Source organism: Bicyclus anynana, chromosome 18 (genome assembly GCF_947172395.1).
Source record: "Bicyclus anynana chromosome 18, ilBicAnyn1.1, whole genome shotgun sequence".
In the NCBI taxonomy this organism is placed as follows: domain Eukaryota; kingdom Metazoa; phylum Arthropoda; class Insecta; order Lepidoptera; family Nymphalidae; genus Bicyclus; species Bicyclus anynana.
This window is the reverse complement of record NC_069100.1, coordinates 8620273-8637716: the sequence shown is the minus strand read 5'-3', so window position 1 is coordinate 8637716 and position 17444 is coordinate 8620273. Positions and strand designations below refer to the sequence as shown.

The 17444-nt window shown below is 33.6% G+C and overlaps 2 protein-coding genes across 6 annotated transcripts; both read left to right on the top strand.

Annotated features, from left to right (window-relative positions):
• The first annotated feature begins 787 nt into the window (after positions 1-787).
• Positions 788-17181, top strand: LOC112055789 (uncharacterized). Of its 5 annotated transcripts, none has more exons than XM_052886902.1 (4): positions 788-890; positions 7953-11780; positions 11916-12147; positions 12504-17181. In XM_052886902.1, the coding sequence occupies exons 1-2, from the start codon at positions 810-812 to the stop codon at positions 11508-11510; spliced, it is 3639 nt and encodes a 1212-aa protein (XP_052742862.1). In that variant the 5' UTR covers positions 788-809; the 3' UTR covers positions 11511-11780; positions 11916-12147; positions 12504-17181. The 5 variants fall into 5 exon arrangements, with proteins under 5 accessions (XP_052742862.1, XP_023951763.2, XP_052742861.1 ...); XM_052886904.1 differs by adding an exon at positions 977-1134 and having other exon boundaries at positions 795-890; positions 7953-12147; XM_024095995.2 differs by lacking the exon at positions 11916-12147.
• LOC128198948 (uncharacterized) lies at positions 1169-4794 on the top strand. The gene has a single exon (XM_052886926.1). It carries the CDS (start codon positions 3644-3646, stop codon positions 4682-4684), a length of 1041 nt encoding a protein of 346 aa, XP_052742886.1. The 5' UTR covers positions 1169-3643; the 3' UTR covers positions 4685-4794.
• Positions 17182-17444: the final 263 nt, after the last annotated feature.

The window sequence follows — 17444 nt, the reverse complement described above, 5'->3', positions numbered from 1 at the left end:
GAGTATTTAATTTAAATAAATAAAGTATTCTATGGCTGTACGGTGTAATGCCTTTGCCTTTTGGCATACAAAAAAAAGAAGGAAAAAGGGTGACGCGGGCGGAAGTTATAAAATGGTGGACGACGAAATTAGATTATCGATTTAATTACTAAATTACTAATCATTGAGTGTAAATGAAATTTCAATGAAAATGTACGACAGTTAATTAATGTTTACGAGATTTCATGATATTGTCAATGTCGAGATTTACTGTACCTATAGTGAAGATGGAATTAAAATGTATACATGAGAAGTTGGACTTTAATTCAATACCATTAAGTTATGGACGCCTCTTACAATATGAATCATTTTAAAATACGCAATCGTAGTGGTAGTGGAGGCTACTTCAGAAACATGTGTTCTAAAATGAAAATGTGTTATAAAATGAATATTTTAATTAATTTTCCATAAAGAATATTATCCTAGTATTGTAGGTAGTATTGTAGTAATACTTCCGAGCACCCTGTGTAATCTTTAAAACATGTAAATCGAACCCTTTAGAAGGGATCGGATCAGTCTGGCTGTCCAGCGCGAAAATGCAGCCAGTATTTTTGCCACCATTTCAGGTGTATAGATATTAGGATAAGTTAGACTAAGTTCCTTAATGTATTCTTTCTCAATAAAAAAAAAATCGATTCTCAAGTTTAGGATCAAAGCATTACAATCGTACGCAATCCCTTTGCGTGGTGCGTCAAACTGACAGCAAGTTTACTCACGGTTGTCAAATGTGAAGGTGTCAACTGTCAAACCTCAACATTTGACATTTGTGTATGTGTCATAAAATAATTTTTCATTTCAATTTTCAAACAAGTACCAACTATCCAGTATCCACCATCCACGAAGTAGAAAAGGTAGGAAAATAGAAATACCTAGGAATTAGGATTATTCTGATTCATTCTGACCGTCTGGGTCTGATCTGACGCGTTACTATTTATAGAAATTAGGTAGAAGTGCACCACATGACCACACCCACAATCACGACGCAGAAATTTAAGTTCCGTAATAAATAGAAACATTTTCTATTCTTGAAACAAATTTCAAAAAGCTTAACAAAAATAAGGAACAACAGGAATTGAAGACACGTGAACTGTAGAGGTAAGTAAGAAAGAAATATGATTTATTGTACTGTTTGTTGAACCTACTTCTTATTCAAAACACAATCTTAGTAGTTATTATTTGTGTTATGCTATCTGAAAAACACTTTAAGTTCAGAGTGTTTTTCAGATACGGGTACGGTGACAGTCGAATGTATGACGCTCATAATATGTACTATTATCATGAATCGCAGCAAACTTTCTACATGAAACGAACTGTAGTATTTATCCATCCACGGCCCCCACACGCCCTTAAGAAGTTCTCAACTATACACCTACACTCTTTTTTTAATTTTTGTAATACGGGTGAATTATCTACCCACAAAGTAGTACCTACATATTATACTCCCCTGTGACGGTGGTTTTGATTTGATTTCTACCTGGAACCTGGCCGAAAATGATTGTTGATTAAAACTCATACACTTACTATAGTCAGCTTTAATTCTATATCACCATGTCATCAATAAATACAGTAAGAGCTCCTTATATGCGCTGCCTTTATTTGCATTTTCACTATTTACAGATTGAAAAAATTGTGACCCTATTCCTTTATTCCCGGCTAAATATTTTGTTATTTGCAGATCTAACTCCTGAAAGTGATATATCTGCAAATTTAAAAGTTAACTTGCAAGTTTTGCCAAAATTGCGAATGTAATAAAAAAATTGTATGGTTCAGTGAATGTGACGTAGGAAAAAGAGGAAAATTAATAATGCCACTGCTGAATATCAGTCTGAAAAAATACTTTAGCAAGTTTGTTGTTAAATTGTGTAAAAGTGACGTTACAAGTAGTTTACACTTTATTTGTTTTTTATTTTGTCACCTAAGAATGTATCTATACATTGTTATTTTTTATATTAGGACCTTGGATAAGTTCCTGCTGTTTTTTGATAAAACAAATGCTTTATTAAAAGGCTAAGGTATTATAATATTAATTAACTGAAAGTATTTTTTACCACTAGAGAGCAGTCTTTTAAGCAGCATATGAATTTCAGAACCTATTCATCATTTGAGGGTTTCTATGAATCAACCCACTTTTGGGTTTGTATGAATAGGGACCGGAATATGTATTTCATTGGAAAGTGAGATGTCTTGTGAATTCCAAGGGTAGAATTTGCCCATTTTGGCGTTTTCAGTTAGCATTTAGCAAGTAAGCTAACATTTGGCCTAGCATTGTCATAACAAAGTTTCTTTGCCATGTTTCTGCTTTAATGGTCTTTCTTTTAATGTTGGACTTAAAAGTCAATTAAAGTTGTTACTGAATTCTTGTAATTATAGTCCGTTCAGTTTTGAGCAGCTTTTAATCAATAATACCCTGCTGATCCCATCACATGTAGAGAAGAAGTTACAAAACATTACTTACTTGGTTTTGCTAACCATGTTGACACAAATCCCGGCTTAACCTTGTAATTTTCTGTAATTAATTGTTGTAGTATATCAACTTTTCAACAAACTGTCGAGTTTTCAACTATAAGGGTAAAAGCAATAATTTCTCTATAATTATATATCTATATATCTAGGATGTTTATATATATCATTAATTTAATTCTTAATGTTATAATATACTATCATAAAACAGACACAACAAGTATTATTGTGTGAACTGTTCTGACAATTATTAGATAATAACATTTCTGGAGTGGAGTTTTATTAATATTATTCATCATCATTATCAGGCTATTTTTACGGCCCATTACAGGCCAGCTAGCTCCATAGGAGAGACCTTATGGAACTTAAACTGTCTTAAGTACATACATATATGTTGTTGAAGATTATTGATGGTGTTATAGTTATTATATATTTTGCTTTAAGATGGGTGTGCAGTTACCGATAACATTACTGGGATCAAATCTCCAAGAGAAACATCGTTACCTGAATGACTTGGTTAATGAGACTTACGAAAGAAATGTCCCTTTTCAAGACATCATAATTCAACCAGAAACTTCACCTATTGATTGAATTTTCAAAATAGATCTTGCTTCAAAACATAGAAACATTGAATACATAATAGATAATCTTAAAAACAATGATATGTTGTATGTCAGTAGATCATTAAAATGTCTTTGGATTTTAGAAAACCAATATAGTGACGTCGTTAAATCATTGCATCTTGAGAGTACTTTATATCCAGAAATGATCCAACCAGCTGTCAATAAAATGAAGCGTTTTATACAGTTAAATTTAAAAGATAAAGAAAGGTGCCAGATGTTTTATAACTATTATATAGATCTAACTTTGAGGATGCATTTAACTTTTTCTGGCACTGTTCCAGTCAATTTATAACAAATGAATTTCCAAATGTAATGGATAAATTGTCATTCAAACAGTTGAAAATAGTTTTTGATGTCTGTCCTTCAGCATGCAAACTTTACTTTGAGATTTTACCTAACAACCTTGCTGCACTATCAAAAGTGTATTGAAGAGTGATGGCAATGTGTTTTTAGATATTGTTGAAAAATATTTCCACTCAAACTTATTTGATGCATTCAGTCCATCAATTACAGAGTATATAATGAAAAATTACAGAATTAGATTTGATGCTAAGAGTGAATTATATGTAGCTTATGTACTTTACATGAAAACTATTGCAGCTAACTTGACTGGTGAACAAGCCAAAGAACTTGTTCTGAAACTTGCCAGAGCTGAGTATTTGGAAAATTGGTTTACATACAAGAAGGTTGAACCATTAATAAAACGCTTGAAATCAGAGGAAAGGTCTTCTTTTAAAAAGCAAGTGTTTGTTGATAAAGCGATTGATTGTAAAGTCAAAGACTGGCCATACCCATTACCTAAACCATTAGTTCTAAAAGTCGAGGATAAAGCCCATGTATTTAAAGACATACAGCGTGAGCCATGTAAATACGAAATCGAATACCTTACGAATCATTACTTCGGTGCTGGCATGCTCAAACCACAAGTAATGGAAAAATGTGATTTGTTCGCTCATGAGTACAATTTAGTTTGTGACTATGCAGCTACTTGTGACCCATGGAAATCTCCATTGAACCAGTTGTTCAACCGTTATCGTTTTATAGGTTTTGAACAAACATTTGTACACAATAAAAATTTGTTAGCTGAAAGCACTACTGAAGGTCGACTCAATATTATGCTAGTTCTTGTCAGCAAAAGCGGAGGAGTTCCAGAACAAGTAGAGAAATTTCTAAAGCTAATGGTAGAAAGACATAAGAATGAACCAACCACGCTACGGGCTGCAGTTATTAGATCTCTCGTAAAACGTGGTTCTGCCTGGCGTTTGCCTGAAAATGTCTGGTCGTTAGTGCTACAATTTGGCGTTGACATAGGTCTCGATGGAGCTGAAACAGACCCAACATGCCGCGAAGGCCTTCATGCTGTTGTCTTACGTCACTTATTAGCTGATGTCCAAATATCACCTGCTTTACTTACTGGCTTTCTCCGTCAATTCTCTACATTTACCGAATACAAATTAAATCTTGAAGAAAAGAAGTTAGTCGCTAAACGTTTACCTCCGCTTATACTGTCTTCAGATGCGAATGCATTTTTGACACACTTGTCCAATATAAAGTTAATTTAAAAGAAATACCTAATGCAATAACAGCTCTACTAAAAGCGGCAAAAACCGATTCAAATCTAGTCTCACGATTATACAAAGCGAGAATATTGAGGCGTGAGCTTTTTATTGAAACTTTTGCTCTTAAACAGAATAATGCTGCGTATATCAATGCTTTACGCCATGACACATCTCCTTTAAAGGATGGTAAAAGTTTCGCTGAATTAATTACTAAAGAACGTCCAAACCACGATCGGTTTTTAAGATCCCTTACAATATATTTCAGTGAATCTGGAGGATTAGCTGAGAAGCACAGAATTGCATTGGAAGAGGCATTTTTGTCAACTCCGAGATATTGGTTTGCACGTCCATTGTCCTCATTTTTAACCAATGAGGAGTTGTTACGCCGTATTTCGGAATTTCAATTCGTAAAACCGCAATCTAAATGGCAGGTTGAGATGTCTACCGGGCTCAGAGCTAATGCTCACTTCAGTAGACTTCCAGTAGATATAGATTCTTTGAATTGGCAATGGATCGGTGCTAAGGCAGTTGCAAATAAAGCTTTAATTTGTAGAAAATCTGATCAAGAAAAATACATAAAGAAACTGCTAGAGTGGCGGCGCTCCGCCTACCCTAAAAAAAAATTCCAAAAACATCTTGGCAGATTATTGGGTTCAAGTGTTTAATATTTACATGAAAATTGATGAAAAGTTAGCTATGCCTGTGCTTTGTACATTAGAGAACATACAATATGACATTGATCAGCAATTTATAAGAGGTATTGTCAATAACTTTATAGAAACTGAATTGGATCCAAATACATTTTCCAAGGACGAGGAAGATTACGACTCTATTGAAAAAAAATGTATGTATGTCAGGATCATTGCGAAACACCTACTTTTGTGTAAATCTGAAAACAAACAGTCTGAGGTAATTGAGGAAGTAGGTGAATCGTTTTTTGATGCCATTGAAGTTTTATTGCAAGAGCCAGAGTTAAAAACTACTTTGATTAAACTTTATAAAGAGTTCATATTCTCGTTAAAATTCAATAAAGTATTTCTTTCTGAGCAGTACGCTAATTGCATGCCAGTCTTTGAAATTATTCTCGAAAGATTGAAGAATATTTTACCTATGGAACAGTGTTTTGCTAATTATGTAGAAATGCATTTAATTCTATAAAATATAATATATATATATTTTATATCGCTTGCTTTATTGATTTATATAATCATCATCATCATCTCCTTACCCTTATCCCACTTAAGTGGGGTCGGAAAAATATGTCAATCTTTTCCATTCGTTTCTATTACTCGTCAACTCATCATCCACTCCTTTTACACACATGTCCTCTTTCACACAATCCAACCATCTCTTCTTTGGCCTTCCTCTCCTCTTATGACCTTCCACTTGCACATTCAACATTTTTCTAGTAATATGACTTTCCTCTCTACGCATTACATGTCCATACCAAGCTAACCTTCTACTCCTCAATTTTTCTGTCACTGGCGCCACCTTCAGACTTCCTCTTATATACTCATTCCTTATTTTATCTATTCTTGTCACACCACACATCCATCTCAACATACGCATTTCGTTCACATGCATTCGTTTACTATCCATCCCTTTCACCGCCCAACATTCTGATCCATACAGCACGACAGGTCTTACAACCGTTTTGTATATTTTACCCTTAAGTCTAAGAGGCATTCGCGGGTCACATAGTACACCTGAGACCTGTCGCCATTTCATCCATCCCTTATAGATTTATATAATATATAAATCTATAAAGCAAGCGATTAAATATAAACCTGGTAGCTTTGATGAACCCACATATAGAAACGAAGCTGTAGAGATAGTGGGCAGAATATTCGGCAACTACATTGGATATGAAATAAAGGAACTCATAAATAAATATTTTAAGTCTGTGATAGACTTGTACAAAGGTCCTTTGAATGATTATTTTAGTAATCATTACCGTTTTAATGAAAGCAGAAAATTTTTGATTACTTATGTAGTGAAAGGGCTTTTGGAGGTCGACACGACGGAGGCGAATGTTTTGGAGGAATATATTTTCCAGGCAGAACAGTTTCATGTTTCGGAAACACATCGAGATGAATTATTGAAGGTTTTGAAGTATTGTAAAGATGACGAAGTAAAGATGTTTCTTTATGCAGACGTTCTGTCGAAACCATTTAATTGATATTTTACCTACAAGAAAATGAAAATGTGACTTGAAAGTTGGAAACAATGAAATCTCATTTTATATCTAGATATTAAAATTCACGTAAAAGGAAATAATTTATTATATGAATAAAAAATATTGATACAACTAGGTACCTATACGTACCTTCTACTGAAAATTTTATAACGAAACCCAACTACATAAATATACATATGCCAAGTATATTGTAAACCTACGGCTTACAAAATATGTTGCATATTAGTGCAATATCAAATCCAATACAGGTACAATTTTTACTATCTGTAAGCGTTATATTTTGGAATATGTTTATTTAAACTAACATTTATTTTGTTACTGTTGTATGTTGTTGTAACATTGTTGTGCATATGAAGTGTAATGAATTGTTGTGTATTATATTGTTGTGCCTCAATAAGTCTGTTTACTGCCGACTTATTGTGCCTGAATAAGTCGGTAGTAAAGGGGCCAGACTTCACCAAGAGGTTGTGGCTCTATCCCCGCCCGCTGGTTTATTGTCGTCTTCTAGCACAGTCTTTTCCGTCTAGTTGGTGGGAAATGAGCATATTGGTCATATTAAAAAAAAGGATATGGTTTTATAAATTAAAACGTGCGCGAGTAATATTACAAGAGTTCCGTTTTTGTACTATATGTGTTCGGAGCCCTAAAACGAACACTTAGAGTTGCATGTTAATTTGTCTAAGTATATATTTAATTCAAAACGTGTAGGGTGAAGTTAGCCATTTTTACCATTTTAAATATATTTTAACAAATTAAATATACACAAATTCAAATCCGAACACCACTATTTTAGTTAAATTATATCCACCAACCACTGTAAACCACTCCCTCAAACATACACAAAATATTCACAAATATTGATCCAACTGTTTTGAAGTTAACTTCTTGGTTCATACATTTTTGTAGTGGTTTTTTTATTTTTATCATTCATTATCGTTATCAGCCTGTTTTTAGGAGAGGGGATATGAGCTTATACTCACCTCGCTGCACCAATGCAGGTTGATGGGTACATAATATGTATGGATAAATAATATTAAAGATTAATAATATTAGTAATTCTTATTTTGCTTTTAGATGGATCTGCAGTTCCCAATAACATTACCGGGATCAAATCTCCGAGAGAAACATCGTTACCTGAACAACTTTGTTAATGAGACTTACAAAAGAAATCTCTCATTTCAAGAGATAGCAATATTGCCAGAAACTTCACCTATTGATCGAATATTCAAAATCGACCTTGCTTCCAAACATAGAAATGTTGAATACATATTAGATAATCTAAAAAGAAATGATATGTTGTATGTCAGCAGATCATTGAAATGTCTCTGGATTTTAGATAACCAATATAGTGACATCATAAAACCTTCGTATCTTGAGAGTACTTTATATCCAGAAATGATACAACCAGCTGTAAATAAAATGAAGCATTTTATATGGTTAAATTTAAAAGACAAGGAAAGGTGCCAGATATTTTATAACTATTACAGATCTAATTTTGAGGATGCATTCAATTTTTTCTGGCACTGTTCTAGTGAATTTATTAAAAGTGAATTGCCAAATATAATAGATAAATTGTCATATAAACAGTTGAAAATTGTTTTCGAGGTCTGTCCTTCAGTGTCCAAACTTTACTTTGAGATTTTACCAAATAACCAAGCTGCGCTTACAAAATACACAAGTAATGCATCAAAATACTTCAATTGTATCAAAAGTGTATTGAAGAGTGATGGCAATGTATTTTTAGACATTGTTGAAAAATATTTTGACTCAAACTCATTTGATGCATTCAGTTCATCAATTACAGAGTATATAATGAAAAATTACAGAAATAGATTTGATGCTAAGAGTGAATTATATGTAGCTTATGTACTTCACATGAAAACTATTGCAGCTAACATGACTGGTGACCAAGCTAAAGAACTTGTTCTGAAACTTGCCAGAGCAGAGTATTTGGAGTATTGGTTTACATACAAGAAAGTTGAGCCATTAATAAAACGTTTAAAATCAGAGGAACGGTCTTCTTTTAAGAAGCAAGTGTTTGTTGATAAAGCCATTGATGGTAAAGTTAAAGAATGGCGATATCCATTACCTAAACCTCTAGTACTAAAAATCGAGGATGAATCACATGTATTTACAGACGTACAGCATGAGCCATATGAATACGAAAACCATTACTTGGGTGCCGGTATGCTTAAACGGAGGGTTATGAAAAAATGTGCAATGTCATATGAGTGTAGTTATGTAATGGATTGTGTTGAAACAATTCCTGGGAAATCTCCTTTGGACCAATTGTTTAACAGATATCGCTTTATAGGTTTTGAACAGACATTCTACGAATTAAACAAAAATTTGTTAGCTGAAAGCACTATTGAAGGTCGACTCAATATGATGCTAGTTCTTGTCAGCAAAAGTGGAGGAGTTCCAGAACAAGTAGAGAAATTTCTAAAGCTAATGGTAGAAAGACATAAGAATGAACCAACCACGCTACGGGCTGCAGTTATTAGATCTCTCGTAAAACGTGGTTCTGCCTGGCGTTTGCCTGAAAATGTCTGGTCGTTAGTGCTACAATTTGGCGTTGACATAGGTCTCGATGGAGCTGAAACAGACCCAACATGCCGCGAAGGCCTTCATGCTGTTGTCTTACGTCACTTATTAGCTGATGCCCAAATATCACCTGCTTTACTTACTGGCTTTCTCCGCCAATTCTCTACATTTACCGAATACAAATTAAATCTTGAAGAAAAGAAGTTAGTCGCTAAACGTTTACCTCCGCTTATACTGTCTTCAGATGCGAATGCATTTTTAGACACACTTGTCCAATATAAAGTTAATTTAAAAGAAATACCTAATGCAAAAACAGCATTACTAAAAGCGGCAAAAACCGATTCAAATCTAGTCTCACGATTATACAAAGCGAGAATATTGAGGCGTGAGCTTTTTATTGAAACTTTTGCTCTTAAACAGCATAATGCTGCGTATATCAATGCTTTACGCCATGACACATCTCCTTTAAAGGATGGTAAAAGTTTCGCTGAATTAATTACTAAAGAACGTCCAAACCACGATTGGTTTTTAAAATCTCTTAACATATATTTCAGTGAATCTGGAGGATTAGCTGAGAAGCACAGAATTGCACTGGAAGAGGCATTTTTGTTAACTCCGAAATATTGGTTCCCACGGCCGTTGTCCTCGTTTTTAACCAATGAGGAGTTATTACGGCGTATTTCCGATTTCGAAGTGCTAAAACCGCAATCTAAATGGCAGGTTGTGATGTCTACTGGGCTCAGAGCTAATGCTCATTTCAGTAAATCTCCAGTAGTTATAGATTATTTGGATTGGCAATGGATCGGTGCTAAGGCAATTGCAAATAAAGCTTTAATTTGTAGAAAATCTGATCAAGAAAGATACATAAAGAAATTACTAGTGTGGCGGCGCTCCGCTAGAATTGCAGTGCGATTATCTGCCGAGACACCTTGGGCAGCCGAAACGTTCATCACTTTCTGCTCCTTGCGTCCTTTAGCCGCATTAAAAGTAGGCCTTACACTTTATTTATCAAAAGACGATATCCAGCCTTCAATATGGTATGCTATTAAAACGATAATTCAAAATAAAGACTTATCTCAGAAACAGAGATTGCTAAGAAAGCTATCCGACCCAAAAAAAATTTCCAAAAACGTCGTGGCGGATTATTGGGTTCAAGTGTTTAATATTTACATGAAAATTGATGAAAAGTTAGCTATGCCTGTGCTTTGTACATTAGAAAATATTCAAAATGACGTTGATCAGCAATTCATGCGAGGTTTAGTCAATAAGTTTATAGAAACTGAATTAGATCCAAATACATTTTCCAAGGATGAGGATGATTACGACTCTACCAATAAAAAATGTATGTATGTCAGGATCATCGCGAAACACCTGCTTCTGTGTAAATCTGAAAACGAACAGTCTGAGGTAATTGACAAAGTATGCGACTCCTTTTTCGATGCCATTGAGGTTTTAATGCAAAAGCCAGAATTTAAAAAGAATTTGATTAAACTTTTAAAAGATTTCATATTCTCATTGAAATTCAGTAAAGTATTTCTTTCTGAGCAGTACGCTAATTGCATGCCAGTTTTTGAAGCAATTCTCAAAAGATTGCACAAAATTTTACCCATGGAAGAGTATTTCGCTAATTATGTAGAAATACATTTGACTATGTTGTATTATAAATCTATAAAGCAAGCGGTTAAAAATAAACCTGGCAATTTTAATGAACCCAAAAATAGAAACGAAGCTATAGAAATAGTGGGCAGAATATTCGGCAACTATGTTGGACATGAAATAAAGGAACTCGTAAACAAATATTTCAAGTCAGTGATAGACTTGTACAAAGGTCCTTTGAATGATTATTTGAGAAACTATTTCCATTTTAATGAAAGTAGAGAAGTGTTGATGACTTTTGTAGTGAAAGGTCTTTTGAAGACCAACACGACGGAGGCGTATATTTTGGCGGAATATATTTTCCAGAAAGAACAACAGTTTCATATTTCGCAACCACATCGAGATGAAATATTGAAGATTTTAAAGAATTGTAAAGATGACGAAGTAAAGATGTTTCTATATGCAGACGTTCTGTCAATACCTTGCAGTTGATATTATTTGAAAAACGAAAGCATGACTTAAAAGTTGGAAACAATAAAATCTCATTTTATTTTTATATCTAATTTTTAATAAAATAAAATCTTTTCTTAATAACTAGTTAAGGCAAATTATATAAAAGGAAATAATTTATTTATATGTATGTATAAAAAAATATTAAATAAACCTACTATTGAAAATTTCATAACATAATTCCAACTACGTAAATATGCTAACGCCAAGTATCTTGTATATCATAATAGTGCAGTATCAAATCCGATACAGGTACAATTTTTTTACTATTTGTAAGCTTTTTATTTAGAATATGTTTATTAAAACTAACATTTATTTTGCTACTGTTGTATGTTATTGTTGTAACGTTGTTGTGCATATGATGTGAAATGATTTTTTTGTGTGTAGCCTCAATAGCTCAACGGTAAAGGGGCCGGCATCTTCATAGAGAGGTCGTGGTTCTATAGACGTCCACTGGACTATTTTTGTATCCATTGCCACTTCCAACACAGTTTTTCGGACTACGAGTAGTTGGAGGGGAATGAGATTATAGTCATATTAAAACAAGATATGGCAGATATTCTTTAAAAAAAAAGGGCTGCACGCAAATTAGTCGAATATAATCAAGCGACAAAAAAAGGTAAGCTTATTTAAAACGTGTATGTGTTTTTCGCTTTTACTATTCTAAATATATTTTAACTATTTAAATATGCATAAACCCATATTGCAACACCATAGTTCAATTACACCCATATACCACTCACTCATACTACCACCCATACATAATCACTCATAAATATAACCAAATGCTCAATTTTAATCTTCTTTATTCATATATTTCTAGAATGGTTTTTTGTTTATGTCATTCATCATCGTTATCAGCCTATTTATACGGCCTACTACACGACAGGCATCCGTATACACCACGCTATTCCAATGCAGATACATGTTATTGAAGATTATTGTTATTATTAATTATTATTTTTTTGCTTTTAGATGAATGTGCAGTTCCCAATAACATTACCGGGATCAAATCTCCGAGAGAAACATCGTTACCTGAACAACTTTGTTAATGAGTCTTACAAAAGAAATCTCTCATTTAAAGACATAGCAATATTGCCAGAAACTTTACCCATTGATCGAATATTCAAAATCGATCTTGCTTCAAAACATAGAAATGTTGAATATATATTAGATAATTTAAAAAGCAATGATATGTTGTATGTCAGCAGATCATTGAAATGTCTCTGGATTTTAGAAAACCAATATAGTGACATCATAAAACCTTCGTATCTCGAAAGTACTTTATATCCAGAAATGATCCAACCAGCTGTAAATAAAATGAAGCATTTTATACAGTTAAATTTGAAAGACAAGGAAAGGTGCCAGATGTTTTATAACTATTACAGATCTAGCTTTGAGGATGCATTTAACTTCTTCTGGCACTGTTCCAGTGAATTTATTACAAGTGAATTCCCAAATTTAATAGATAAATTGACATACAAACAGTTGAAAATTGTTTTTGAAGTCTGTCCTTCAGCGTGCAAACTTTACTTTGAGATTTTACCAAATAACCAAGCTGCGCTTACAAAATACACAAGTAATGCATCAAAATACTTCAATTGTATCAAAAGTGTATTGAAGAGTGTTGGCAATGTATTTTTAGACACTGTTGAAAAATATTTTGACTCAAACTCATTTGATGCATTCAGTTCATCAATTACAGAGTATATAATGAAAAATTACAGAAATAGATTTGATGCTAAGAGTGAATTATATGTAGTGTATGTACTTCACATGAAAACTATTGCAGCTAACATGACTGGTGACCAAGCTAAAGAACTTGTTCTGAAACTTGCCAGAGCAGAGTATTTGGAGTATTGGTTTACATACAAGAAAGTCGAGCCATTAATAAAACGTTTAAAATCAGAGGAAAGATCTTCTTTTAAGAAGAAAGTGTTTGTTGATAAAGCCATTGATGGTAAAGTTAAAAAATGGCCATATCCATTACCTAAACCTCTAGAACTAGATGTCGAGGATAATGCACATTTATTTACAGACGTACAACATAAGTTATGTGAATACGAAAATCATTACTCGAGTGCCGGTATACTTAAAGGGAGGATTTTGAAAAAATGTGCAATGTCACATCAGTGTCTTTATGCAATGCAACACAATGTTCAACCGATCCCTGGAAAATCTCCTTTTGGCCAGTTGTTCAACCGTTATCGTTTTATAGGTTTTGAACAAACATTTTACGAATTAAATAAAAAAAATATTAGCTGAAAGCACTACTGAAGGTCGACTCAATATGATGCTAGTTCTTGTCAGCAAAAGCGGAGGAGTTCCAGAACAAGTACATAAATTTCTAAAACTTTTGGTAGAAAGACATAAGAATGAACCAACCACGCTACGGGCTGCAGTTATTAGATCTCTCGTAAAACGTGGTTCTGCCTGGCGTTTGCCTGAAAATGTCTGGTCATTAGTGCTACAATTTGGCGTTGACATAGGTCTCGATGGAGCTGAAACAGACCCAACATGCCGCGAAGGCCTTCATGCTGTTGTCTTACGTCACTTATTAGCTGATGTCCCAATATCACCTGCTTTACTTACTGGCTTTCTCCGCCAATTCTCTACATTTTCCGAATACAAATTAAATCTTGAAGAAAAGAAGATAGTCGCTAAACGTTTACCTCCGCTTATACTGTCTTCGGATGCGAATGCATTTTTAGACACACTTGTCCAATATAAAGTTAATCTGAAAGAAATACCTAATGCAAAAACAGCTCTACTAAAAGCAGTAAAAGCCGATTCAAATCTAGTCTCACGATTATACAAAGCGAGAATATTAAGGCGTGAGCTTTTTAGTGAAACTTTTGCTCTTCAACAGAATAATGCTGCTTATATCAACGCTTTACGTCATGACACGTCATTGCTAAAGGATGGTAAAAGTTTCGCTGAATTAATCACTAAAGAACGTCCAAACCACGATCGGTTTTTAAGATCCCTTAACATATATTTCAATGAAACTGGAGGATTAGCTGAGAAGCATAGAATTGCTTTGGAAGAGGCATTTTTGTCAACTCCGAAACGTTGGTTCGCACGACCGTTGTCCTCATTTTTAACCAATGAGGAGTTATTACGGCGTATTTCCGATTTCGAATTTCTAAAACCGCAATCTAAATGGCAGTTTGTGATGTCTACTGGGCTCAGAGCTAATGCTCATTTTAGTAAACCTCCAGTAGTTATAGATGCTTTGGATTGGCAGTGGATCGGTGCTAAGGCAGTTGCAAATAAAGCTTTAATTTGTAGAAAATCTGATCAAGAAAGATTCATAAAGAAACTACTAGAGTGGCGAAGAACCGCTAGAATTGCAGTGCGATTATCCGCAGATACACCTTGGGCAGCCGAAACTTTCATCACATTCTGCTCCTTGCGTCCTTTAGCCGCATTAAAAGTTGGCCTTTCACTTTATTTATCAAAAGACGATATCCTGCCATCAATATGGTATGCTATTAAAACGATAATTCAAAATAAAGAGTTATTTCAGAAACAGACATTGCTGAGAAAGCTATCCGACCCTATAAAAATTTCCAAAAATGTCTTGGGGGATTATTGGGTTCAAGTGTTTAATATTTACATGAAAGTTGATGAAAAGTTAGCTATGCCTGAACTCTGTATATTAGAAAATATTCAATATGACGTTGATCAGCAATTCATGCGAGGTTTAGTCAATAAGTTTATGGAAATTGAGTTGGATCCAAATACATTTTCGAAGGATCAAGATGATTACGACTCTACCAATAAAAAATGTATGTATGTCAGGATTATCGCGAAACACCTACTTCTGTGTAAATCTGAAAGCGAACAGTGTGAGGTAATTGAGAAAGTATGCGACTCCTTTTTCGATGCCATTGAGGTTTTAATGCTAAAGCCTGAATTTAAAAAGAATTTGTTTACACTTCTAAAAGATTTCATATTTTCATTAAAATTCAGTAAAGTATTTCTTTCTGAGCAGTACGCTAATTGCATGCCAGTTTTTGAAACAATTCTCAAAAGATTGCACAAAATTTTACCCGTGGAAGAGTATTTCGCCTATTATTTAGAAATACATTTGACTATGTTGTATTATAAATCTATAAAGCAAGCGGTTAAACATAAACCTAGCATCTTTGATGAACCCAAAAATAGAAACGAAGCTGTAGAGATAGTGGGCAGAATATTCGGCAACTATGTTGGACATGAAATAAAGGAACTCGTAAACAAATATTTCAAGTCTGTGATAGACTTGTACAAAGGTTCTTTGAATGAATATTTGAGAAACTATTTCTATTTTACTGAAAGTAGAGACATTTTTGTTACTTTTGTAGTGAAAGGTCTTTTGGAGGCCGACACGGTGGAGGCATATATTTTGGCGGAATATATTTTCCAGAAAGAACAACAGTTTCATATTGCTCAACCATATCGAGACGAAATATTGAAGGTTTTAAAGGATTGTAAGGATGACGAAGTGAAGATGTTTCTATATGCAGACGTTCTACCTTGCAGTTGATATTAATTTATAAATGAAAACATGACTTTTCTGTCATTCAAACACCACAAACAAAATCTCATTACTATAAATTAAGTTACTGTATCAGGAAATATTTTTTTAATTATACAATACTTTAAGGGCATATATTACGAATATACCCACCAATGCTGGAGAATACAAAATAGTACACTATTGCCCAGAAAAGTTCAAAAATAAGTAGGTACCTACATATTAATATAGTTAGAGCAAACGCCAAGTACTTACCTACACTTTAAAACCGCAATATATGCCATATAAAATTCAACACAACTGAATATATAACAGTTTTCTATTATCATTTCTAAGCTATATATTTACAAGATTTATATTTAAAGTAAAATTTGTTTTGATAGTGTTTTATGTTGTAACATTATTTTATTTACAATTTTATATTAATGGGTAACAGCCGCCAGCGTTTTATTCTTATAATTCCTATTATATTTTTATACTTAATCTTTTGTTTGTATTGAAAACATTTTATACAAAACAGATTATGTACCTATATTAGGTGCTGTATTATTTTGACTAAGAATATAATCAAGTGATAGCAAAATGTGAGCTTAGATATATTGAAAGCGTGTACGTATACTTATCCCTATCAATGATAATATGAGTTGTATATAAATTTCCTCTTTTGAGCGTTTCATTTTTCATGCGCTAGTAACGCATCTAACAGTATTTAACATCATTGATCCCTATGCATTTATTGTCATTCTTTTCTAAATATTTTTTTAACAATTTTTCCAAACGATCCTATAAAATTATCCAGGAGTAAACTACTATCGCTCGTTGGACTCTCGAGCTGATACCTTAGATATAGTAATATTGTTGTAAGATTAATACCTACCTATTAGTTATTAAGTACCCTGGGTGGGTATATCTCAGTGGCGTAGCTTAGGGATCATGTATCAAAATTAGTTGAAGGGGGCAGGCAGGGGGGGGGGGGGGGGTCAGAGAAATTATAGATAACATTTTTAATTTGAACTATCATACTTAAGGGGCCCCTGTAATACGGGCCCCGTATCATTGATACGGTGGTAGCTACGCCCCTGGTATATCTACTTACTTTTATGGTCTTGTACAACTGCGATATTTATATTCTTCATTTCGAGATCATAAAAATCCGGAGTATTATTAAGTACTTACCTACCTAATTCTATTGTTTTTGGAACCTAGTTCCATTTCGAGTTGTAGCTACATACATCTTGCTTTTAATAAACGATAAAGCTGATTGCGCAAATTCTGTTAACAAAAATAAAATTATTTAACATAAAAAAATGAATTTTATTATACATCTACAACAGAGGTCCCCAAACTTTCATCTCCCATAGACCACCTTCAAACCTTCAGCGTTTTTTAAAACA